The 27517-nt window shown below is 39.0% G+C and overlaps 1 protein-coding gene across 1 annotated transcript; it reads left to right on the top strand.

Annotated features, from left to right (window-relative positions):
- Nucleotides 1-566: 566 nt before the first annotated feature.
- Nucleotides 567-26671, top strand: SNX3 (sorting nexin 3). The gene is made up of 4 exons (XM_026666636.2): nucleotides 567-728; nucleotides 23881-23976; nucleotides 24365-24489; nucleotides 25998-26671. The coding sequence occupies exons 1-4, from the start codon at nucleotides 567-569 to the stop codon at nucleotides 26101-26103; spliced, it is 489 nt and encodes a 162-aa protein (XP_026522421.1). The 3' UTR covers nucleotides 26104-26671.
- The last annotated feature ends 846 nt before the right edge of the window (nucleotides 26672-27517 follow it).

A 27517-nucleotide genomic window follows, 5' to 3' on the forward strand; every position in this document is an offset into this window, starting at 1 on the left:
CCTAGGGACATATCGAGGAGAGCAGCCCAGCTCCCTCCTTCTCCCTGAGGCACATTTCCAAGTTTAGATGAGCATCCTTCGGCTTCCGAGTAGCCCTTCCTCCCCCTCCCCCGCTCAGAGATTGCTAAAAGCAAGCCTTTAAGTTTCTCTTGTACTCTTTTGACCTTCCCTGGCCCGGACTAGAGAGCACTTCGGGAATTAGAGTTTGAGAGCGGCTCTCTGGGTCTCGTCATTCGGCCCCCCCACCCCGGGCAAAGGAGAAACTACAAGACCCAAGATGCTTTGCGTAAGCGCTGGGCTGCTTCCTCCTCCTCCTCCTCAACCACCACCACCACCTACCCGTGCGCGGGCGGCGGCTGGGCCAGAGCGTGTCGCGGGGGCGTCGCGGCGGCAGGTCGCCCGTAAATAAGGGGGTGGGCGGTTTGCGTTCCGGCGGCCGAGCGACCTCCTCTCCCTTCCCTCGGCCCTGGACCCCGCCCTGGTCCCTCTCTTTTTGGCGGCGGCTCGTCTCGGCGAGGCTCCGCTGCGCCCGACTGGTCAGGCGCAAAAGCCGGAGGGCGAGAGAAATGGCTGAGACCGTCGCCGACACCAGGCGCCTCATAACCAAGCCGCAGAACCTCAACGACGCTTACGGGCCCCCGAGCAACTTCCTGGAGATCGACGTCACCAACCCCCAGACGGTGGGGGTTGGGCGGGGGCGCTTTACCACCTACGAGGTCAGAGTCAAGGTGAGAGACCTCAGCGAGGCGGCTGCCTTGGAGGGCTGGAGAGGAAGGAGACTGGGGCTGGGTTTTAGGGAGGACGGTGTGTGTGTGTGTGTGGGGGGGGTTCGAGCTGGGGTATCGAATCGAGTTGGCAAAGGGGCGTAGGGCCCGTTACTCTTCCTCTCCTTGTACTGGTCATTAGTACACTCCTGGGGAAGGTTCCTGCTAAAAAGGGTTCATTTTCTTCTCCTCCTGCCTCCCCACAAGAAGGCAGGTTAGGAGTGTGGTCTCTATGGGCCCAGCACTTTTAGGCAAGGTTTGTAGATGAGATGCCCCACTTCTAGATCCCCCGATGGGTTGCTCTCCGTTATCACACCCTGACCTGCTTAATTGAGGCTAAGATGAAATAGGTTGCCCTTTGAGCACACAGTTTACTGTGCTCAAAGTAAAGCAGTCTTGAATCCTGCTTGATGAGTAGCTTTGAACTACTCTACAGTGCAAAATGAATTAGATAAAAGCCACATGGAGCAGGATTCTTCAAGTGAAGTCAAGCTCCCAGTTATTGGTGAACTTTTCAAATGCTTGGAAATTCAAAAAACAACAACTGCATAGTTCCATATTTGTTATCTCCTCTGCCCAAAATGTGGTTTGCTTTGCTGTAGCCATGTGCTGATCTGGCCTAAGAATTATGCAAAGTAGAACCTCAGCTGATTTCTCCCACTTCTGTATGGTTCGCACCCTTTCTGATACAGTACTTCTGTGTTTGAGTTACTGTCTGTAGGAGATTATCTTTCCAGGAATTTTGAATTTGTTCTCCACGGAAAAAACAAACAAAACACAAAACGTATCACAATTTACATGTCTGCACTATAACTTTTACTCCTATTTGTAACATTCTCAAATACATCCATCCTGTATTAAAGAATCCTGTGTATTTACTCAGAAAGAGGGTACAATTGTAAATGATTTCAAATACAATTTTCTAAAAGTGAAATTGTAAATATTAGTACATGTTACAATAATGCATCTTTGTACTAAAAAGGATAATACAGACAACATTAAAGAATATGTTACATTATAACTATGCTTATAAAACAGTAAAAACATCCAATGCTTTATTAATGTATTGCTATTTGATGGCAATCTTTCAGTAATCTTTATCTTTCACTTTACTGAATAAAACATTTTTCTCATTCAAAAAAGAAAATATAGAACTTTTCAGTATAAAAATCTTTCAAATTTTCCATTGGAAAAAGCAGAAAGTCCCTGGGTTTCTTTTTCCTGATTTTTCTTGGGTTCTCAAATTTTCAGGACCTTCAGTGCCATTGGAAAATTATCAGGAAAATTTCTTGTTCTAGATTCTTATATTAAAAAAGAGTATAAATTTCCTGGTCATTTGACAAGATATTTTTTTTTTTAGAAAAATGGCCAGTAAAATGTTCCCTGAATGCCTATAAGGAAATAGTGGTTTGTCTGTTGTTTGACTATCTGACACCATAACTTGTCAGAATTGCCTCTGAATACAGAAACTTAGGTTGTTGTTTTTTTCACTTTACTCTAGTGTGTCCCACAAAAGGAAGTCCAGCTTGACTTTGTTAAGGATGTGTGTTGTCCTAATGACTATTTCCTTTGAATGGTATTTCTCTGCTTGGCTGCCTGCATGTTTGTAAGTTAAAGACTAATCAAGAGAATGTATTCTGTTGTGGATACCTCACATTCATCTTATCTCCATGATCATGAAGAGATAATTTCAAGGCTATTTGGTTTTTAAACAGTGTGTCTATTTACTCTTGCTATGGAGGGTTTATGTCTTCAAAGAAATTAAATAACAGATAAGGACCTTCACCTGGATCATACAAACTGCTTAAATACGGTAGTAACTTGTTTTGATAACTTGTTCTGTCCTTCACCTCCTAAACACCAAAGCTTTTAGGTTATACATTTAAACAAATATTTCAACATGCCATAGGCAATCATGACGTGTTGTACAGTTCTTTAAATTATCATAAAGTAAATGTACTTTTAGATGTTTATCTTTATTGTAAGTTTGATATGAAGCAAATAATCCTGGCATTGATCCCTTATCTTTTCTATTCACGCATTTCTAGAAAAGTTGAAGATGGTAACATAAGCCAAATCTGTTGACTGGTGTGCTTATTGTTTCCTGAAGTTAGAAAGAACTTGGAATATATCTTATCTCCGAATGTGAGTGGATAAAGAAGATTCATGTGTGTACTTAAGACATGCCTTTTGGTTAATACTACATCAGTTGAGATAGGGTAATCTTTGACTCTGGACAGAGTGGCACTTACCTGGACTGAGCTGATGTGCAATTTGGGGACCCTAGAGCAGGGGTCTCCAACCTTGGCAACTTTAAGACCTGTGGACTTCAACTTCCAGAATGGTGTAGACAATAATGGAGTCCCTAGGTTTGCCCATGAAATAGTCTGAAATGTGAGCCGCATTGGCTTCCAGTTCTTTTCCAGGTGAAATTCAAGATGCTAGTCACTGTTTTTAAAGCTGTTAACTGTTGATGTGTGGCGTGTCACCTTTGACACATGTCACAAATTCACCATCACTACCCCAAGGACATCTACCTATGCTACCTGATCAGATAGGGTGAGCATCCCTAAATATTGCCATCTTATGGGAACTTTGTGTCGTAGCCCCTGCTCTATGGAATAGCCTTCTCCCTGAAATTTGGCAGGTCTCTGTTTTCTTAGCTTTCTGAAAAGCACTGAAGACTTGGCTTTACTTCCAAGTGTTAGTATAAGATGAAGTGAGTACACAACAGAAGTTTAACTTGACACCAGGTTTTTGTTTTTAACATATTTAGTTTTTGTAGTTTTAATACGCTGGTTTAACTTTTGATAGTTTAACCAGAGTTGGTTAAAAGGTGCAGCTAATACAGGTATTCCTCAATTATTATTCCTCAAAAGTTATGTTTAGTTTGGTGCCTGTTCAAAGTTACAATGGCTGTAAAAAAAGTGACATCATTTTTCAGGCTTACGACCATTGCAGCATTCCCATGGTCTCATGATCGAAATTCGAGCACTTGGCAACTGACATGTATTTATGATGTTTGCACTGTCCTGGGACATGTGAACACTATTTGTAACCTTCCCAACTGGTTTCCACCAAGCAAAGTAAATGGGGGGGGGGGACTGTTTCATTTAACAACCACATGATTCACTTAACAACTGAAGTGATTTGCTTGTGGGGAAAAAGCAAAAATGGAGTGCAACTCAATTGTCTTGCTTAGCAACAGAAATTTTGGGCTCAGTTGTCATAAGTCAAGGGACTACCTTTAAAGGGTTTAAATAAACAAGGATGGGGTGATTGGGAAAACTTGTGTCTTAACAACTTGAACGAATTGTGTTATGCTGAGTAGAAAATAATGAGGTGGACCAAAACTATATTTTGTTCTATGTTCAATGCAGCATTTTTATAACTACATGAGGAAATACCGAGATGGCAACTTGTGATGAAGCCGCCTTGCCACGCTTTCTTTTTAAATACTGCCACTGTGATATTTGGTTGTACTTGTTCTAGGACAATGATGGCGAACCTTTTTGTTTTTGTGTGCTGAAAGCGCGCACGTGCTGGCATCCACAATGCAATGCACCCCGCACCCTGTACATGCTTGCGCAATACCCCCCACTGCCCCCTTATCTGCACTGCGCATGCATGTGCCTCCCAGCTGATTTCTGGCCTCCCAGAGGCTTGAAGAAAGCCTCTGCAGCCTCCAGAAGCTGAAAAATGGGCCTTCTGGAAATACCAGAAGTGTCCACTTTCAGCCTCCAGAGGGCCTCTGGAGCCTGGGGGAGGCCGTTTTTGCCCTCCGCGGGGGCCTCAACAGAAGCCAGCTTCAGAACTGGGGAGTATATACCTTATGGGGGTGTCTATCATAATTTTTGGAGTTCCTAAGCAGCCAGACTCATTAATTTGAGGAGTACCTGTACTGCAGATGGACTGTGTGAATTACTGCATCGAAATATTAGATTCTGCAAAAGCCAACATAACTTTTCTTTAGAGTAATGATATTTAAAAGTATGAGAGGTGATAAATGGTTGAAAAAATAACAACTGTAGTGAGCCTTGAAGAATTCTTCAATTAAAGATGGGTTTATTTACAATTAAGGCTCAATATTAATTTCTGAGGGAAATGGGTGGCTTAGAAATATGAAAGAGAGAGAGAATGAGAAAGAGAGAGAGAGACCTCACTGAATTGGCTTGCTCGTTCAGTGACCATTTAAAGTTGTGATGATGATAGAGATTTACAAGCAGTCTTTAAAGTTGTGGCCATAGCAGTGTCCCCACAGTTGTATGATTGTGCATTGGGTACACATTTAAGATGGTCGCATTGTCCCATGGTCACATGATTGCTCACAAAGACCTGCACACAGTGGGCCTCCAATGAGGAAAATCGAGGGAAAGCTGGAAAGAAGTTGCTAGTTGCAGTTCGACTTTAATGATTGTGGATGATTTGCTTAATGACCACAGCATATGTTGGTATGGTCATGTAATGTTTCACTTTACAGCCATATTGCTTTGCGACAGTTGCCAGTCCCCAATTTTGGTTGGTAAGTGACAGGGGTGGGGTTCAAATTTCCTAACAACTGGTTCTGTGGGTGTGGCTTAATTTGTGGGCATGGCTTGGTCATGTGACTGGGTGGGTGTGGATTGCTGGCTGGGCATGACGTGGTCATGTGACTGGATGGGCATGACCAACTCAATGTCACTCACATCAAGGGGTGCCTCACCTGGCCCCTCCCCTCCCAGCCATTCCTTGTCACACCCAGCCTCAACTGTAAAAATGTTGTTCACCTTTTTTTGACTATTATCTACATACTATAGATGTACATTCATGGACCAGTGAAAGGAGGAAATGGCTCACATACTTTGCCCAAGAGTGTGATAGGCAACAGGCTTTTAAGGGGCTGCCAGAAAGAGGGGGGGGGCAGTATATCTTCCAAAGCACCAGAAAGCAAACAAGAAACAATGGATGGAAACTGAACAAAGAGAGAAGCAAACTAAGACTAAGGAGAAACTTCCTGACAGTGAGAACAATTAACCAGTGGAACTGATTGCCACCAGAAGTTCTGGGTGCTCCAACACTGGAAGTTTTTAAGAAAAGACTATGGGCAGCCATTTCTCTGAAATGGTATAGGGTTCCCCCCAAGGTCCCTTCTAAGTGTTATTCTGACACCTTTCCCAGGACATCTAAATCCTCCATTTTCCTGCCTGAGCAGAGGGTTGGACTACCTCCATAGTCCCTTTCAACTCTTTTAAACACACACATGTATTTATGCTCTGGACTATAGACATATAAACCCTGAAAAATATCTGGGCAAAAGAAAGGCAGTAAAATCACCCTAGGTGTAGGGACAGTGTAAAATATTAATATATAATACATAATAGAACAATTAAAAATAATAGCACAGAGTTTTCTCTCTTCCCCCTTCCTATTTCTTTTTTTTTTCTTCCTATTTCTCTTTCTCTCCCTTTCTTTCCTGCTCTTTCTTTCTTTTCTTGTCTCTCTCACACACACACTACAGTGTCTCTCCCTTCCTTTCTATTTCTTTTTATTTATTTCTTCCTCTTTGTTGTCTCTTTCTTTCTCTTTCATTCCCTTCCTTTCTTCCTTTCCCTTTCTTCCTCTTTCTTTCTTTCTTTCTTTCTTTCTTTCTTTCTTTCTTTCTTTCTTTCTTTCTTTCTTTCTTTCTTTCTTTCTTTCTTTCTTTCTTTCTTTCTTTCTTTCTCTCTCTCTCTCTCTCTCTCTCTCTTTCTCTCTTTCTTTCTCTCTCTCTTTCTCTCCTTTCCTCTTTCTTGCTCTTTCTTTCCTTTTTTTTCTCTCTCTCTCTCTCTCTCTCTCTCTCTCTCTCTCTCTCTCTCACACACACACACACACACACACACACACACACCAGGTCTGGGATGAACTAAATGATCTGGCAAGCTCCAGTCAGCAGCGGGCAGTGGAAAAAGGAAGAAAGTGGGGTGGTGGTGGCAGGGAGCAACCCCTAGTCCTCCCAGATTACCTCTGCGGGCAGCGTGCGGTGGCGGGGCTATGGAGCACCCCCCCCCCCAAGCCCTCCCAAAGCACCACCGGGAGGGCAGGGACCTGGTTGCCTCCCGTAAGCAGTGCTGTTGCCACAGCACCTCTGCCACCTCTGCCCGCTTCCTTTTGTTTTGCTCCCGGGAGAAGCGGGCAGAGGCTGCGGAGGCGCTGCGGTGACGACGCTGCTTACAGGAGGCAGACGTGTCCCTGCCCTACCAGTCGGAGCACCGCTGACGCAGCTTGCTGCGCCGCAGTCGCTATGTGGTAGGGACAGCTGGAAGAGTGCCACATGGCGGCTTAGCCAGCCAGCCAAGCCCAGGGATGGGGGGGTAGGTAGATAGGCCCCAGCCAGCGCCACCTGAGGGATGGGGCCGCACCGGTGGGGAAGCCAACCGAGCCCAGTGATGATGGGGAGGAAGGTAGTTAGGTCCCAGCCATCTCCTCCGCCAGGATGAGGCCGCGCCAGTGGGGAAGCCAGCCAGCCGAACCTGGGGATGGTGGTGGTGGGGGGCCGGCAAGGTCCAGGGACAGTGGGGAGCGGCTAGTGCAACTTGCAGGCTTACCTGTGAGTAGGCAGATCAGGGCTGCTCAGTTGGGGTTAGGATTAGCCTAACCCAACTGGAAGCAACAGTGGAGAGGGTTGTGGTGGTGGTGGGGAAAGGTGACCAGGGCTTGCAGAGCCTCACTCACCCAGGGAGATGATCAGATCAGGCAGGGCCGCAGCAAAAGGCAGGCAGCAATGGCTGGCCTGGCGGGCGGAAAAAAGCAGGTTGCAGGCATGCCATGCATGCACATGATGTTGCGCATGTGCGATAAGGACTAACTGGGCAGGGAGTAGAGAAGCGGGTGGAGAGAGAGGCGGTGCCAGCCAGAGGCCCGATTTACCAGTTCTCTGAACTACAGAGAATCATAACAACCGGTTCTACTGAACTGGTCCAAACCCCTGGTAAGTAAGAACTATCTGTAAATTATTTCCAGCTATACAAATGTCTTTTTAAATAGGAATATTTAATATGGCTTTTTCAAGCTTTGTGTCATATCTAAAAATGACATATGATTTGATATTTCTTTTGTGACATTTTCAATGTTTTGTTGATCACTGTGTAACAAAGGCAAAGATAAAATACAAATGGATAAAATCTTAGCAAGTGAACATGGGATCATGTTACAGTATTTTGCAGTTGCAAAACTGTAAAGACCAAAAAATAGTAAGTGGAAGTTCATTTCATGTAATTCAAGGGTTTTTAACATCTATCTCAATGAATGGTGTGTAAAAGTCACAGCTACCCTGCTGTTAGAGCCACTGAGTATCAGAAATTATATATCCTAATGAGAATGTAGAAATAATGTTTGATTATCGGATAATTTGGTTCTAGAGTATGAGGATCATGCTGTGTTAATTTCAACTGGACAATTGTTTGTTTCTTCCCAGCTTGGTTATATACTGTATATTTACATGTTATAATTTGGATGATGTCTCATTTTAAATATATCCTGCATTCCTATTTTTGTTGGGTTCACACACCATTCCAAGTCATAATATTAAGGGTTAAGGGTTAAGTCCAGCCATTGTGATTTGCAAGGCAGGTTTTGAAGCTACCCTGCTGTTTATATTGCTATCTATACTGCTGAGCTTCAGGATGAATGACTACTGAATTTGTTCTTCCTTGTTCTTGAGTTATCAAACTGTCGTTTTTTTCTTTCTTTCTTTGATGTCGTCTATGACTGCACCTTATGGGTTGCAAGTATCTCCGAATCCCAAGGCTAAAATTAATTTGTAGACTACACTTGATTTCTGAGAGCTTAGGAAGCTTTGTGAAAATAACTGGTATCAAGTACATGGATCTGCAGATAGCTTGAGTACCTGTCTTTCACAAAAGACAAGGTCAGATATCTTTGCTTCATTTAACTAAAAGTTATCATTGAAACTTCTAATGGAACCTGCCTTTCTTAGCAAGGCTCAAATTAGAGACTCAAAAGCTATTAGGTATTATATTTACCACTTCACGTATATAACTTTAATATAAAGGAAATGGATTACTCTTTCATGCTCAAATGTTTAAAAAAAGTAGTTAAGTCTTAATATGCCATCCAAAATATCTTCATTGATAAGTTGTTTTAGTACTCTATCTGAACACGTATGTTCCTCTTACCCTTTTGGCTTCTTGTTTTAAGGAGTCTTGGGGAGATAAAGAAATTAGCAATGTACTCCACTTGTACTTTAGAATTTTTAGCTGAAATAGAAAAAAGCTGAAACAAAGTAAATACCCGGTAATGACTAAAATAATACTTCATGCATTGCTTTGGGTTTCTGTTGTGATAAAATAGCTATGGCTTGCTTTCTAATGGAATTCTCCTTTAACAAGGTCATCATTTTTTAAAAAAATCCCTTGCTTCTATTAAGCCAGTTCCTGTTCTTTGAAAACCTTGGGGTAACTAATGGAAAACTGGTGATATTTGCTAGTTAACCAGTCTGTCAGGTTTCCAAGTGATGAAATCCATTTAAAAAGAAAAGAACAAAGTCCCTCTTCCAAGACAATTTTTTTTCATTTAAGAAAGCATCAAATTAGCAAAGTCCGTGGTAATTCCGGATCTGACACAACCTGGAATTACCCCACAATATTAGAAGTTAGAAACAACTCCAAAAGTCACATTCTCCAATAGAAGTAATTCAACGTTGCTTGATGTCAGAAATCTGCACCTCAAGGGGCCTGAACACGGTCAGCTCATTTTCCCACGGGAAGAAGAATCAACTAGCCCAGTAGTGGCTAATCTTTTTCGGCTCCCATGCCCATAATTGCGTGTGTGCGCTCGTGTGCCAGCACCCAGAAGGCAATGCGTGCTACCCTCCCATACCCTGCACATGCATGCACGATCCTCCTGCACGTCTGCACATGTGCATGTGATAACTCCCACCGCACGCCATACATCTGCACATACATGCATGATTCCCCCGCCATGGCCCATCCATTTGCACATGTGCGTGTGACCCCCTGCCACACGCCATGTGTCTGTGCATGCGTGCGCAACATCCATTTGCACATGAGCGCACAATTCCCCCACGCGTGCATCTCTGTGCATGCATGCTTGTTTCCCGTGCACCCCCGCCCTCCCGCGCATGCCCTTAAGATACCCGGCAATCAGCTGTAGGGTGGTGGTGGTGCGCACGCATGTGGAGTGGGGCTCTTCCAGGTGAACTCGTGTGCTGGCAGAAGTGGCTCAGCATGCCACTTCCAGCACGCATGCCATAGGTTTGCCAAACACGGACCTAGCCTAAACAACTCTATATCTCCACTCCTCCCCCCTTAGGAATGTGGCAAGCCCAAAATCCTTCCCCCGTGACTGCCAAAGAGAAAGTAAGAAAAAGAATATATACTATATACTAAATCTAACCAAAATGGCTACACATATGTCAATTTCGTTCTTGACAGGCTGCCCTCCCTTATTTGAAAAGAAACCCCTGCAATGACATAAAATATACAAAGATTGAAATTAGGTTAAACACAATCATACAATGCACATTTTAACCTCCTCTGCCACCCATAGAATTCGCCTTAGGCTTGTGTGGGTATTTCTCCAGGTGAGAATTTGCCTCTTTGCTGGCCTCTGCCTTCATGTCCGATCACAAACTCTTCCAGCTGGTCAACAGTAAACAACAGTAGGGAACTTCCGGTTTGTCGGCTTCGGCAGAGGCAGGGATTCGCAATCCCTGCGGCGCTAGCCGTCTTGGTGCCTCCGATCCGGACGGGTTTGGAGGCTAAGGTTGCCCGTAGAGGCAGCCGAAGATAGGAGGATCCGGACAGGGGTTGGGGTTTTCTCAGACCCCTTCCCCACCCGGCTTAACCCTCTTTTCTCAAGGCGGTGGAGCGGCGGTCAGCAATGGCCGCCACAAAGAAGCTGACAGCTGGATAAGATCGTGCTGGAGGAAGAAGGAGAAAATTCTGAAGCAAAAGTTTTTGGCTGAACTGGGACTATAAGATACAAGTAATATCCTGAAAATCCTGATTTTTTTGAAAGATACTTTGTTTCCAGAAGAGATTTACAAGCGGCGAGTGAAAGTGCTTAAAGAGAAAGTTTACTCTCCTTCCACATGGATTTAACAAATGGATATTGAAAATCCTGCTATTTTACAGAAGGTAAAAATTTAAAGCTTTCTGTTATAAGTGGGAAGGAAGAGGACAAAAGGAAAATTTTATTAAGATTTTGTTGGAGGAGATGCCTGGAAGATTTTGAGATTAGAAGTTAATTGCAATAAGACTTTAAAATACAGATTGGGGTTTTTTTCCCCTTGCCAATTGATTTTACCCCAGGAAGAAAAAGTGTGAAGAACTTTGTGCTCTGTTTGGATTGTTTGATGACTTTGGGATTTTGGGGAATTGTTTCAAGCTTTGAATTATCTTGGTTGTTTTAAAGAAGAAGAAGAAGAAAAAAAGAAGAAGAAAAGGTTTATAATGGCTTTATCTGTTGATGAACTGAGAGAGGAATATGGTAAAATGAAAAAAAGAAGGTAAAGACGGTGTGAGAGAAATTTTTCGCTTTTTAGAAATGGCGCTTGCCACTTATCAACAAACACAACAATTAATGGAGGAGGAGGAGGAGGAGGAGGAAGAGAAGAAGAAGAAGAAGAAGAAGAAGAAGAAGAAGAAGAAGAAGAAGAAGAAGAAGAAGAAGAAGACATCTTTAACGAGTCTACAAAGTTGATTAAAAAGGACATAAGACTTAAAAAAACATCCAAGAAAGAGAAAAATAAGATGCAAAATCAATACAATGTTAGAAAGCAAAAGAAAAGAGAAATACAACAGAGAGGGAAGCTAAGGGGGTAAAAAGACCAGATGGGATAAGATAGGAAGGAAGAGGGGGAAAAAAGCCACAAAGGTATGAAACAAGATGTGGAAAATAAATCTTTTTTAGGGATAATGGGTAATGCATAACTTTGTTTCAAAATGTTTCTGCAAGGTACATGATAGTATTGTAGTATTTGTATTAGAAATAGAAAATTAAAATTTTATAAGACTTAAGTAAAGATGAAAACATTATAGGTTTAATAATGATAGATTTTAAGATTTAATAAAATATTAAAAGGAATGTTTAAAATATTTACTTTAAGTATAGAGTTTAATTGACTATTGTGTGGATGTTTGTATGAACTTATTATTATGGTATTTGTTTTTGAAATAGATAATTGGAATGCTATGAGATTTAATGTTTAATTATATATTTAATTACTTTATGGATTTACTATTTTAGTAAGTAGAATGTACTAAGCAGAATTAGATAGGGAACTAGGTGTTACCTTAAATGTAAATTTAGGGGAGCGATGGAAAGGCATCATACTTCGATTAGTGATTTCAGGAGAAATCTTTTTTTTTCTAATATGAATGAGATAAATGGATAATTGGAAAAGAATGGACAAAAGATACAAATATAATGATTTGGAAAGCGGGGAGAAGTTATAATGAAGATATAGAAGGGTAATAAGATAGGTAATGGCATATAAGTTGAACATGAATTTAATTGAAGTCCACACAAAGAGAGGTAATCCGGGGCCAAGCTACTTTTTAAAAAGAAGTTTTATGTTTTTGTGTTTTGTGTGTGTATGTTTGATTGAGATTTAATAAAACCTTGGGAGAAAGCGAGAAGAATATTTGTAAACAAGGCAGAGGGAAATATGAATATGATGAGTATAAAATGGATAAATATAGAAGAAATGTACTTGAATAAGAGCAAAGAGAAATAATAAGAAATCTGCTAAAAATATTTAAGTGGAAATGGGATATATTAGAATTATATTGTATAAAACAATGTTTTATATGCCTTGTAAAATTTATAATGGAAAGAGGTTTAATGTCTTTAATGTCTAATGATGCTTTGTTTGTCTTCAAAATTAATAAAATTTGTTTCAAAAAAAACAAACAGTAAACAACAGTAAACAGTTAAAATTCTATAATTATTAATACAAAGATTGTGTATGTGCAAACAAAAACATATACGTATCTTATATAATAATCAGACTTATATGTTGTTTTTTTATAATTTATATATTTTTGTGTTTGTTCCTTTTGTTTTTTTCCTTTTTATGTGTTATTAATTTAAAACAATAAATAAATAAAAAAGGAATCTTTCATTTGTATTCTACCATCCCAAAATTCAAAGTGGCAGAATGTTTTAGATTTAGAGCATTTCAGATCCCAACAATCCATTGAAATTGACTGTATATTCCATAGATAGACCAATATTTTGAAGGCTCTTTACAAAATATTTCAAAGACATGCATGCAACTTTTCTAGTTTGTAGAAGTACATATATTCATAAATGCAACTGATTACAGTCTTATCTGCCTCACTGGTAAAAAAGATCAGATTGCACTGCAAATCTATATTTGACTGAATGTCATCTTACTCTGTTTCTGTATTTCCAGCTCTAACTACTTGAGCATATAAAATCACAGACAAATAATGAATGCTACTATAACAATTATTTGAATTACTATTTAATTCCAACAAACTGGTTAGCTGTTATTAATAATAAATTAGCAAATAACAGTTAATCATGTTAAAGCTCATGGGCAAACATTAAATGTAGGAATGTTTTACAAGTTGACTCTAAGACTGTGTGTGGCCAAGTTTCCTGTCAAATTGAGCTTCATCAACCTCCTGCATTTTTGTATTGTCCAGCTATGAAGAAACACATCATGGTTAGCAATCTAGGGAAGAAGAAGTCCTTTAATTCTGAGGTGATTTTAGCTATTTGAATGTGAGATCTGTTCTTAAAAGAGAATGCATTCATAGCCAAAATATTTGTTTGTTTGTATCCTGCCTTTATTATTTTTACAAATAACTCAAACATGTCTTACACACCTTCCTCCTGTTTTCCCCTCAGCAACAACCCTGTGAGATGGGTTGGATTGAGAGAGAGTGACCTTAGGCCAGTCACACTCTCAACTCACCTCACATAGTCAGGTCAGCCAGCTGGCTTTCATGCTAAAATGGGTCTTGAACTCACAGTCTCCTGCATCTAGCCTGGCGCCCTAGACCAAGTAGGCCCAATCTGTGCTCATTCATCTACTGTCATCAGTAATATTAAAAGACTAGTCTGCAATTGAGAAGTTGGAAAATTAAGTTCTTCTCATCATCCCAGTTGTTAATCTCCAAAAGTTTGAAGCACAAATAATTGCTGCTAGGTGATTGTCCCTGAACTAAGACTGTTTCATATTCTGTTTATGTGATTATTCAGATTCACATTTGCTGAGAATATGTAACATAGACCAGCTGCTCATTTCTCCTACAAAAAAAAAAAAGGAGGGGGGGAATAGTGGGTTTTATTAACTGGTTTGATTACTTCATACTCTCCTGCTTGGAATTAGTCTCATTTGGAACCTACTTCAGTTGGTGTTGGAAAGGAGAAATACAATTAGTTAGTGAGAGGGTATTTCTGGTCAAGTATGGTTAGATCAGGAATGGGGAACGACTTCCGGTTTGAAGTCTCTTCGGCGACAGATAGAAATCTGCGATCGTGCGCGGTTTCTGTCTGGGCTCGCCGCTGGAGCGCCCCGAGCCGGCTGGTTTCGGGGCTAAGCCACCCCGTAGAGGTGGTGAAGAGGGGGGAGACCGCCAGCAGGGTTGAGGAGAGCCGCATCTCTCCTCCTCAGCTGGCCATTACTCCCTTTCCCGAAGGCGGTTGTAGCGGTGGTCAGAAATGGCCACCGCAAAGGAGAACTCGACCGGAAAAGAATGTGCAAGAGGAAGATAAGAGGTGAAAATTTTGGCTGACCGGGTTAAATTGTAAAAGCAACAACTAAGGTACCCTGGAATTTAAACTTACGAAAAATAACATCGCTCCCAAAGAAGAGTCGGAAGCAGCGAAGGAAAGTGAAAAGGGAAAGGTTTGGCTTTTTTTTTCTTCTCTCTCCTTCCCTATACTGACAACTAAGAGACTTAAATAAGAAATCGGAAAAATCCGCTTTGACATCAATAGGCAATTAAGCTGAAAATAAAACAAAATGCCAAAGGGATAATAAAGATTTCTGGACATTAAAATTTTTCTTTTTCATAAGTAACCCCAGGAAGAGAAAGTGAAAAAAAAGAGCAAAAAAGAAACAGCTTGCGTGTATTTGGATTATTTGGTGATCTTTGGATTCTTGGTTATTATATTTGAATGACTAAAATCAATCGGGTGGTTGTTTAAAAATTTATACAATGGCACCACTTCTGGATGAATTGAAAATGGAACTTAAAAAGTACAAAGAAGATGCACAAGAAGGGAAGGGTTCTTTTGGCTTCTTTTTTCAATTCTTAGAAATGGAGATTTGGAACTATGAGAAACAACAAGAAAAGACTGCAAAACAAGAAGACTGGGACAAAGAAGAGGCCATCTTTAATGAACAAGCAATTTTATGTGGGGAAGAAAAAGGAAAGGGGGGAAAGAGAATGGAGAATTTAAGACTTAAAAAAACAACCAAAGAAAAGAAAAATAATTCAAAAAATAAGCATAATACTGGAAAGCAACAGAAAAGGGGAATACAAAAGAGAGAAATAGAGGTAGAGAGACAAGGGGTAAAAAGGGGAGAGAGAAGAAGAGAGGGAAGAAGGAAAGGAAAAGAAGTTACAAAGGACCGGAGCAAGATATAGAGAAACAGGACCTATTTAGAGATAATGGGTGAAAATCTAATTGAAAAAGGGATTCTGTAAAGGTACATAAGATTGTATTGTTATATTAGTAATAGAAATAACTTTAGAAAATTGGAAACAATGTATGATTAAAATGAGGGATAAAATAGTGTAATTTAGTGAAATGTTTGTGAATAAAATAAGTGAAATAAAATAAATGAGAAAATTGAATTAGGAAGGAACGGGAACATTTTAATTAGTTAATGTTTTATAAAATATAAGTGAAGGGGGGGGAATTAACTATGGAAAGCTTATAATTGTTCCCATAGAAGTATGCTATTTAATTGAAAAGTAATGTTAAAGATGTTAAGACTTCAATGAATATTAATATTAATGATAGAATTGAATTGGAATGGAATGTTGTTTTAATTATATACATTTATAATTTTTTCTTTTTTTAAGAATACAGTGTGTATTTTAAGAATGTACCAAGCAGAATCCGAATGGAAGTTATGTATTATATTGAATGTTACAACTTTAGGGAAAAGATATAAAGGCGTCATACTCCAATCAGTAACTACAGGAGAAATTTTGTTTAATGAGAAAAGATAATAGATAATTGAAACAGGACAGACAAAAAATATAAATACAATGATTTGAATTGAGATGAGATAATTAAAATAAAATTGAGAAAATTAAAAGAGGGGAGAAGCTATGCAGAAAATGTAAAATAGTAATAAGATATGGAATAGAATATAAAAATGAGCATGAACCTGAATTTGTGTCTGTACGAAGAAATGTAACCCGGGATTACACTACTTTCAAAAAAGATGTTTTATTTGTATTTTTTTTCTCTTTGTGAAAACTCAAATAAAATTTACAAAAAAAAAAAAAAAGGAATGGGGAACAGAATCCAACTGGACAAAAATGATGGAGAGGTAAAATGTGGAACCAAGCAAATGCAGCGCCAAAGAGCTGGCAGCGTTTTGAAGTATCTCCAGATGAGGTGGGTATACTTGTTGTTTCTTGGATAACCTTGTGGCAGTAGCTCATAGCTAAGAAAAATAGAGGCTAGATTTTAACGTCTCTTCATATGACCAACTCCTAATGAAATCACACCTTAAAGGAAAATGAAATCATGTAGTAGTAACTTGTAGTGTGTATAATTAAAATTAATCTGGAGGAAATGGTTGTTGGATGGGGAATTGAAGAAATACTGTACACTACATGAAATAATGCTGTTACAGAGGAGGTGATCACATGTCTTTCTTCTGTACAGACCTGTCACTACAGGGATAAGTATACCTAACAATTGAGGCCACCTATGTCCAGCTTAAGCTGCGCAGCTAGGCTTAGATTTTCCTTGGATGAAGGTAGTCTGGTTTCAGTTACCCATGTCCTGGTAAATTCTCTATTGAATTACTGCAGTGCCCTCTGTATTGAAGGTGTTCTAGAAACAGCAAAAAATAAATAAATAGGGAAATTGATTTGATTCATCTAGCAACCATAAAGTATTGGATTTGCTGCCCAATTCAGAATGTGGATATTAATGAACAGACATTCAAATAACCTAAACCCCAACATAGATTTATGATGATCAAGCCATATCAGTTTAATGTGATCTCCTCTTGTGATGGAGTTATTAGCCTCGTTGGTCGGGAAATGGTGTGGACTCACAGAGTATCCTTATTAACAAAATGGTCAGATATGGATTTGACAGCTTAACCATTAGATGGGTCCACAGTTAGATCAAAGATCATACTTAAAGGGTAGTTATAAATGGCATCAAATCTCCTTGGAAAAACATCCCAAATGAAGTGAACACCACAGGGATCTGTTCAGAACCTAGCAGTGCTTTTCAATATATTTATAAATAATATTGATGAGGGAATGTTGATCAGATTTGCAGGTGATCAAAGCTAAGTGTGGTGGCTGAAAGGGAAAAATAATAAAGATCTTGAACAATGGGTGAAAACTTGAACAATGGGTGAAAACAAATAAAATTAAATTTAACAGAGAAATGTGAAAAGTCATGAATCTAGGCAAAAAAAATGAACGTATCTATTTATTCATATTTGGTAGCATGGGTCTTGCTGTGACTGCCTGATTATGGCATTCCCTTGTGGGGAAGTTTGCTTAGTTCATAGACTGTGGTTAGGCAACTATTAAGAAACGTGCCTATTCATGCAGACGCTTGGGAGGTAATGTTGCTTTGGGAATTAAGAATCTTTGATGCTTGTTTCTACAAATGATTATACCGTGACTTATTTACTTTCTCATTCTGTCCTCTGTACCATTCTAGTTTCTTCAAAAGGACAATTAATAAAAATGCTTAAGGCGTTTTGTCTGTTCTCATACTTAAAATAAACCTTGAAGTTTCATTTCTTCAGAACATTGCTGAAGTTTGTTGTGTATCCCAATAGTATTAACCAAAAGGAATTAACCAGCAGGAGGCAGTAAAAGAACATTAATATACCTGCTTCATAATGTGTCTCTGTGGTGTTTCCCCAAATGTGCTGTTTTGATTGTTCTATATATTTTCCTTAATAGCATGACTTTACAAGGTTCTTGGGGTATTTTGTGAGATATTAGTAGTATCTACTTTCTGCTGGCAGTGGAGTTGCCAATGGAATTTACTATAGTCTGTTTTTCAAATTGGTGCTATGGTAACAGTGTCTTTGTTCAGCAAGACTTATTTTTGGGGGGGAGGGGGGGGTACTTGCAGGTGTGCTATAGACTTCAAGAAATTGCCCAAAAGGAGAACAGTTTTTCTGTAAAGTAAAATGAGAAGTCTACACAATGCAAGTGGCATATCAGATTCTTTTCTTTGGTACAGCAGTAGCCTGAGTGCTATAGCGATCACTATAATTTTCCTGACAGTGGACCTTTTCCATTCTGCTTTTGTAAATCAGTATCTTAATTGACAATCCCATCATCTTCCTGGTTCATTGGTGTTTGGGCCTCTTGTCAAAACATTACGTTTTGGATTATGTTACTTGCGAAGTCCCTGAAAAAGTCAGGTACACGTGTGATTGATTTAAAAATAAACTGCAGCTTATTTAAAAAAACAACCCAGAAGTCTCTTAGGGACATTGAGATAAAGAAATTATTAAAGAAAGACATTCCCAGGGATTCTCTGGGTGTTATGCTTTAACATTCTTCATGTCTTTCCCAGTCCAGAGTTCAAGGTTTAATTTTGTGGGAGTACTTTAAGTATAACAAATGGATATATCCCAGCTTTTTATTAACAACTTGCATAATAACTCTGGTGGCCATCGAAGGAAGAAGAAGTCGTTGGAGGAGAGGTTTGCGCCATCTTTCAGAGATGCTCTTGACTCTGGTCAAGAAGCTGACAGAAGAACGATAGATTGTTCTGCCAGTGTACTTACTAGGATGTTTTTGTTATTTGACCAAAGGACCAGCAGCCTATGTTTCTATGTAATTCTCAGAAGGGTGGGATTTTCTGTCATCTTTTTGCAGATTGTGTATGTTTGTGGATTCATTGTAGAAGACTGATAGATGTTTTGTGTGGATGGGGAACAGACTGGCAAACTACATAGCTTTGTTGGGTTCCAGGAGACCCTTCAGTCAAGTTCTTGAAAGAAAGTACCAAGGCCATAGTGATACGCCCACAAGGTAGCTTGTTTTGGCTCTGGCATAGGCAGCTGAGCCAGTCATATCTTTCCCATTGGCAGCAACATGAAAATGAAGGGGAGCAACACTAATATAGTGGCTGACTGCTTCCTTTTCCAAAACTGTTTAGAAGCATTGCTTGATAGGTAATTATATTTAAATGTTTAAATGTTCTGGCTTATATCCTATCACGTTGGTCACTGGAATCAAGAATTTCAACATTCAATCCAGGTTGAAAAACTACCTCCTGATTTGGAGAAGTATGCTGAGTGATACTGTACACAGTATCGGTATTTAATCTTGAGAGATGCAGATGGATAAAAAATTGTGGTGTAGATAAGCATTTGACCCTTTCCTTTTAAAAAAGGTTATGTTGAAGGATTAAAATTACCTTTAAATAGTAGGCAAATCCTCAGAGTGTTTGTTGGCACTTTACCTGTATTAAACACCTGTTGTTGGATAGATTCCATTGCTGGATCTGAAGATTCAGATTCTAGATCTTTTTGAAGATCTAGAATTGAGTTACCTCTCAGTAACCCATTTTTATAGGAAACTAAAGGAAGGCGATGGTGTCAAATCTAGTTATTTATGAGACATTGGAATAAGGAATCCAAATATTCCATTCTTATAAACCAGTGGACATTTTATATATGTTCTGATTTCTTTTGGAGCATCTTATCATATGATAAGAACATTCTTAAAATGTAATTTAGCAGCAGATCTTGATATGGCGTCATACAATCACCAATTCATCTAGTTCTTTAGTACCTCTGAAAAAAATCATCTTCAATTAATCTCATGATTGAATGTATCCTTCTCTGACATCTTTTATCATAAGATCGTGAAACTCAAAGTATACTCAGAACGAGAAATGAATTCCTCAAAGGATGGAAATGTATTCGGTTTGCTTATTCCTTTACTTTCCTTCCTTTCTCCTATTTAGATGTTTCGAATTATGCCAAATTATGTTGGATTTTTAAAAGTGTGGTCTCTTCCACACTTTCACTCTTTAAGGGTTCTCTTGTCCACATTTTTTCTGCATTCATATTCAGACTGTTGATCTAAACTAATTCCATCCTTCTGAATCCTCTATTTATTTATCATTCTTTCATTTTGATAGTAGTGATGGAGAATAAAAGAGATAAGCACTAATAAACATGGTCATCCCTACTATGTAGTAATGGCCAGAAAGTCTCAGAATATAATTTATTTTCTAGTGATTTCATCAATGAAATGTACAGGTGGTTTAATATGCTATGTACTATTGTTATCAAACAATTCCTAAAATATCCACTGCAATATTTTTGAGCCAAATTCAATTTTTGTAAAACAATTATATTTTAAAATCTGCTTTAAATTTTAAAAACAAAAAATAGGAATATTTGAGGAGAATATTAAAAATCATAGTTGTTTCTTAGCCTCACTATTCTTTAATTAGTTCCTTAGTGCAAGAACTACTATAGCTTACTGCTATTTTGATTATGTTTATTCTGGGTAATTCTGTCTTGAAAATAGATAGAATTCTTAGGACTCCTAGGTGCCATCACAATTGCCACTGAATTATAATTTGTAAAGTGGAAAATGTGGAAGATAAATTCGTAGGTATTCAAAGCATACCTACTAATTTTAAGTTTGTCTGGTTCTATTGACTTTATGTCATGTGGTCTTAAGCATGTTACTCAAAAATTAAATGCAATATTCCCCTTCAGAGAAAGCTGTAAGTCTTGTTACGTAGGCTCCAAAAATAAACAGAATTTAGTCATGCAAACAGAGCATATTCTATGTTATTCTACCTTGTAAAGTAGGATATTTATATCTGCTTCAAAGTTCTTGTCAATTATGCATGCAACACCATTTGACAGATACTTGAAGGTATATATCAGACTCCTCAATTTTTCCATTTTAACTGCTCAGTTCTAGATTTCCACTTCCCATGGTTTTCACACTGAATTTTAAAATGCTATAAGAATTATTGGATTATTACAATTCATCTTAATTCCCTTCCTCCCCAATAATACTGAATGAGGGCTCCAATATATCGGAATCAGATGAAAAACAAAGATAATTAAAGGCCTAATGGAGAAATTAATTAAAACAAATTCTACTGGTTCTATAATGAACTAGTAATAAGTTTGGATGAATTTACAACCTGGTAGATGTAAATGTAAAATGTTACCTCTGTGTCTGCCTGCCTGCCCCCCCCCTCTCTCTCTCTCTGTGTGTGTGTGTGTGTGTGTAAAAGTTTAGAGTTCAAAGACTTTCACACGTTTCCCTCTCCAAGCAGCTATGTGAAGCAGCTTGTATTTCAGAAGTAAACTATTTTGAAATAACAAAAAAGTCAGATGCAGTAGAGAATAATTATGATTGTTTGGGGAGTTTAAGAAAAACGGAGAGCTGCAAGTTCCAATTCCATTTTTTTCTTTAGCACTGTACCACTAAGCCTTTATATCTTGCTTGGAGATTAACTTTTATATGCTTCCGCACCAAGAAATAAGAATTTCTGAGGCGTTCCTTTCAGGTTTTAATCTTAACTTGCTGAATAAAAGAGCAGTTAACAAGAAGGATTAGGTAACCCGAGCAAATGGAATGTTAAAGGTAAAATCTCACCTGCAGAAAACATAAAACTGTACAGGCTTTACACACTTACAATGACTTATTTTGGAGAGTTGAACTCTGTTAATAAGTTAAAAGGTGAAATCAGAGCGCAGTAATCCATTGTTTTTAATTTCTGGGAATCTTTCCCTTGAGCTCCAAAGGAACTGTATAGTGGTGCTTCCTAATTGGGGTGTGAAAGTAGTTTCACAAAAGCAAGTATGACTTCTAGTATAAAGAAGCTTCTTAAGGTTATATTTCTTGTAAAGCATGAGTACAATAAATTGTGTTGTACTTAGCTGGGAAAATGCAGGTGCCTTCCTAACTTGGCTTGGGCTTCATGCCTTGCACATAACAGATATTGCAGTATATGATAACATGGGCTTTTCTCGTGAAACATTGCTTAACAGACTTTTTATGATAAGCTTTCTCATTAGCCATACATTTGGCTAGAGGTAGAAAATTAAAAAGTATTTTAATTCATTTTGATACATTTCTATTGCTCTAAGTATTAAGTACATATAACACTGTTTTTTCAGCTTTCATATTGGGCACATGTATGATTGATGGGTCTTTAAACTACTTTTTGGATTTCTTGAGTAACTTGAAAGGGGTTTTCATTTTCAATCCAAACACATTGTGTAATTTTAGGGCAAAAATCACCAGTAGCAGGGATTTGAATGCAGCTTCCTGTTAACATTCTAGTAAAAAATTGGCTATGCGATAAAACATTCTGATTAGCTTCTACTACGAGAGAAGCCAATAGTTCATCCTTGTGCTATCTTTGTCCTAGCATGCAAGGAAATGGTGGCCTCTCGGGCAAAGGAATGTGGAGAAATATTTATATCTATTCAAATTTTTGCTTATTTATCAAGTTACATCTTACCTTTCATGTAGGAGTTCAACAACATAGATGGTGCTCCCTCCTCCTATTCCCCATCCCCCCACCCCAGTCTTGTGAGAAGGGTTGAACTGAGTGACTGACGTAGTCGCCCAATGAGCTTCCAAGGCTGAAGTTGACCTGGCATTTGCATCTCCCTGCTCCTGGTCCAACACCAGTGTTCACACTCTTGTACATAATATTATAAAATTGGATTAATTAAGAGAATGTAACTTTGGCTCCTTGGGTAGTTTCTGATTATTGCATTGACTCTCTTAATCCCTATGGAGCCTGTTAGGCATGATGGCTTCCTAAAGCAGGGGTCCCCAACCACCGGTCCGCGGACCGGTACCGGTCCGCGGAACAACTCCTACCGGGCCGCTGGCTTGCTGGGCGCCGCCATCTTTTTTTCATGAAAAAGTGCTTCCGGTGAGCTTTTCCGGGTAGAGGTCACCGGAAGCACTTTTTCATCAAAAAAAGATGGCGGCGCCCAGCTGATGCCGGTACCGGGCCGCGGCACCCAGCTGATGCCGGTACCGAGCCGCGGCGTCAAAAAGGTTGGGGATCACTGTCCTAAAGGGTTGATCTCTGAAGACAGTACTGACAATCTGTTGCCCTACCTTAGGTTCATTGTCATGTATGGTGCTTGAAGAATCCATCTTGTTCTCCATATTTTTAATATCCACATGGGAAAGCTATTTGAATGTTTGAGCTGTTATTTCAACAGTATGCAAATAATATCCTGAATATAGTGACAAAAGACCTGCTTTCTTCTTAAGGGGCCAAGTAAACATAGATTTGGGCAACATAAAATCTTACACACTTGGAAGGCTTAAATCACAAGAACTGTTATCATTCAACATTTCCTTTACTGACTACAGCGAATGAAGCTGCTGTGGATGGCCACTCCTATCCTAAATACTTGCCTTCATTTCTTTGTCCTGCAATTAAACTAAAATTTTATGAGGATCATTGTATAAAATGATGGTATCTTTGTGCTTTTTAGTCTTATTTGTTGCACCCCTCCTGCTCCAAAATATGACTGATAAGTGTTTTGAATGCCTAGGAAAGATGGACTGTTTTATATTTGGTGGACAGCCACAAAAAGGATGCTCTAACTCTATTCTAGCTCCCTACACCTGTATTAATTTTTTGCTTTCAGTTTGCTCACCTAACCTGAGGGATCCATGTGAAGTGTAATATCTGGATAAACATATGTTGTTTCAACATTGCTAAGCCCTCAGATGTCATAGCTGAATGATTTCTGAACCTTGGCAACTTTGCAAAGTGTGGGCTTCCACTCCCTGGATTCTCCAGCCAGCCTTCTAGAAGTTGAAGTCCATGCTTCTTAAACTGGCTAACTGAGTCAAGTGAATGAAGAGTGGTGGGTCTTTGTTTCTTTCAGACAAACCTTCCAATCTTCAAATTGAAGGAGTCTTGCGTCAGGAGACGATACAGTGATTTTGAATGGCTTCGAAGTGAGCTAGAAAGAGAAAGTAAGGTGAGGCAACAAAGTTTTTTTCTATACGTGATGATGATTTATCAGTGCAAAAGTTTGCACTGTGAGTTTCCAGTTGCTTTGATGGCAGGGAGGATTGCCAACTTATTCTGGTGTTTTGTTATAATTAGAGCACGTACACTATAAGCCATCTTGCTTCCTAACAGCTGTGTTTAAGCCTGGAACATTATGTATTTTCACCCTAAATCATCTTGGTGCCACATTCCTAAGGAAGGGAATGAATCTGAATTTTTTTCTATAGCGCTTAGAGAATTTTCAGAGCTCTTTATGCCTCAGCAATAATGATGGTGGTGGTAATGGTAATGTTGATGATGCTTTAATTTTTAGCATAACAGAGTTAAAATAAAAAATACCAACAACTGTTTTTTAGGTGGTTGTACCCCCTCTACCTGGAAAAGCCTTTCTTCGCCAATTGCCTTTCAGAGGAGATGATGGGATATTTGATGATTCCTTTATAGAAGAGAGGAAGCTGGGGCTTGAACAATTCATAAACAAGTAAGTGGGATATTCTATTTCTTGTGTTGAACAGAAACTTCAGTAATGAACAATATGCTGGTACATTGGACTGAGTTCCTAGCAATGGTTTTAACATCCCAGTAGATTATATGTTACACCTACTGACATCTAACAGTGACCTGTTAAGTCTTTTCAAGACCAGTGAAGCTTGCGCTAATATAAAGAAAAGCTCAGTTTACATTATTAAAGACTTCTGAACCACTTTCCAGGATGAACTGCGAAGTAGTTTCAATATCCAAGCTGAACAGTAGGCAGCCACTTAACATGCTTGCTGCAAAAATTGAAGAATTTGTAGTGACCTGGGTTTTGTTTCTTAATGTATGCAAATTGCTTAGATTGCAGCATGTAAAGATAGCATCATACAAATAAGGCTGGGGGAGATAAGTGTGCTCATCATCGAACAAACAATTTAGTTATAATTTCTGACTGCAAGTATGATCCCCGGCACAGATTTGTATGCTTGAATCTAGAGGATATTAAAGATACATGTGTGCTAATTTGGCCTTCAGAAAAGATCCCTATAAACCTTCTAACTTGGAAATGAGATGGTTTGCGCTGTGTGTTTATCAAGAACTTCCTTTTCCTACTGCATTTTTAGTTTGGTACTTCATTGCTGAAGGAAATCATTCTTGCTGCAGCTAAATTCTCTTTGATAAACCTCGTCAATAATATTGGTTAAATAAGCCATGGTTGACCCATAGTACCTCACCCTATTGGAAGTTGCCATCTCATAAATTTATTCTTGGTGCTTTATATGAATTCAAAAGAGGCAAACCTCTGTTAGATATAATAGCTTAAAAGCTGCCAAGGGAATGTAGTGCAATTTTGCAGAATTATGAACTACAAGGCACTGCATCAAAATCAGTATTTTTAAATACACTGGAATTTGGGGAGGGGGTTAAATTGACTTTTGCTGGACTTGTGTCTGTTTTCTGTTTATCCCATCACAAATAGGTCAGTGGGCCTGTTCACTGGTACTTTGCAGAAAATTTCACCTCCTTAATTAAGATAGGAGATGGTATGGTGGCTCAGTCATTAAGACAACACTGGGCTTGTCGGCTGGAAAGCCAGCAGCTCAGGTTCAAGACCTGAGAGCCACATGCCAGGGTGAGTTCTCATCCTTACTCCAGCTCCTGCCAACCTAGCAGTTTGAAAGCATGCAAATACAAGTAGATAAATAGGTTCAGATGGAAAGGCAATAGCACTCCGTGATATCATGCTGGCCACATGACCACGGAAGTGTCTTCAGACAGCGTTGACTTGAAATGAAGATTAGCATCCCCCCCGTTGTTGGCAACAACTAGCGGAGTAAAATTCACAGGGACTCCTTTATCTACCTTACCTAATTAAGATAGAGAACTAGAATGCAGAATTTTAGGCTTTTTAAAAAATGCTTAGAAGCTAATTGCTGACAAAGTAATTTGGAGTTATTATTACAGCGCACATGGCCACCTCTGAAGACTAACCTTTTAATTTTTAATTTTCAGGGTTGCAGGCCATCCTTTGGCTCAGAATGAACGTTGTCTTCATATGTTCTTGCAAGATGAAATAATAGACAAAAGCTACACACCATCGAAAATAAGACATGCTTGAATGCTGCACAACACTTTAACCAGCGTAAATGTTAGTGATTAACTTACATGGTCCAAGATTTGTAGTTAAGGTTTTAGCATGCTCCAGACCAATTGGCACAAGAAATTTTTGGTATATTAATGGCACTGCTTGGTCTTTGCATTCATTTTATGGCTTTAAAGAAGTTTAGGTAAATCTGCTGTCAGATGTTTGATTAAATGGCTTTTAAAAATCTAAATACTTTGAACCTCTTTTCTTCCTTTGCAGTGACCTTGTGGGGATTACTGACTTGGCCTTACTTGAACTTGCACTGTTCTGGTGTTGCACGTTCACTTTTATTTGATTAAAACACTAGAATATTTCTGTAAAATAAGTAGTGTTGCACCTACATTTTGGTGACTAATGTTGTTTCATTATCCCCTTGTGTAAAATAAACACTTCTGAGGTTGTATCCTTAAGTGGTAAAACAAATACCTTTGTACTGAGAAACAATGAGGAAACTATCTTTATATTGTGTAAAAAGAAATCAAGATTTGTATACTAAGATCATTTGTCTAAAGTTGTTTTGAAATAAAAAAAGTGAAATGCATTTAGCATGCCTTTACTGCTGTGATGATGGGGAGGCAATTGGGCTGGATTACACCAACTATCAGTCCTGATTTATATTTTGGAAGTTTGATGCATCTTCCACCTGTTTATATGAATTGTTTTAATATTACCTTACTTCGTTCAGTGGAAAAGAAGCTATAATCCAATGGGTATTCTTGCTTTGGTGAAAGTCTACAATCAAATATATCCTTAAGTTAACTTGGATACGATGGGCTGTTCTACATTGATATTCAGACTTTTGGAGTTCCCTACTTACATTTGTTTTGGTAAAGTTTCTAAAGACAGCATACTGTTGGTGAAACTGCCATTTATTACATTTTGAGCCAAGAGTACAGTTTTTGTTTTTATTCAAGAGAGCAACATTCACAGTAAACTAAATTTAATTTGTTAGAACTCTGAGAAGCCCAAGTTGATTTGAAATTCCAAACGCTGTTTCCAGTAAAGACAGAATCAGGTCCAATAAAAGATAGATACAGTATATCATGTTTTTTTTTTTCAGTGAGGGATTATTGTAGGGTTAGAATCATCTATTGCTGCTTTCAGTACAGATGTTAATAAATCACAACTGTGGCAAAATTACGGGTGCACAATTTCCAACAGTTCAATAGTTCTACCACACTTTGCACAAGATGTTAAGGGCCACATTCTATAGCTGCCAAAGGTGCTTGGGAAAGGGATTTTAGGAACGTTTTGAGGTGAAATTGGGTCCTTAAACATATACAAAAAAGGGGCCAATGTTTGGCTACACTCAGCCGCGTAGGGAGGAGGCTTTAAGTCAGGGGCCCCCAGACTTGGCAACTTTAAAACTTGTGGACTTCAATTCCCA

Source organism: Notechis scutatus, chromosome 1 (assembly GCF_049901735.1).
Source record: "Notechis scutatus isolate UNSWTSFEM ecotype Mainland chromosome 1, rNotScu1.2, whole genome shotgun sequence".
Lineage (NCBI taxonomy): Eukaryota > Metazoa > Chordata > Lepidosauria > Squamata > Elapidae > Notechis > Notechis scutatus.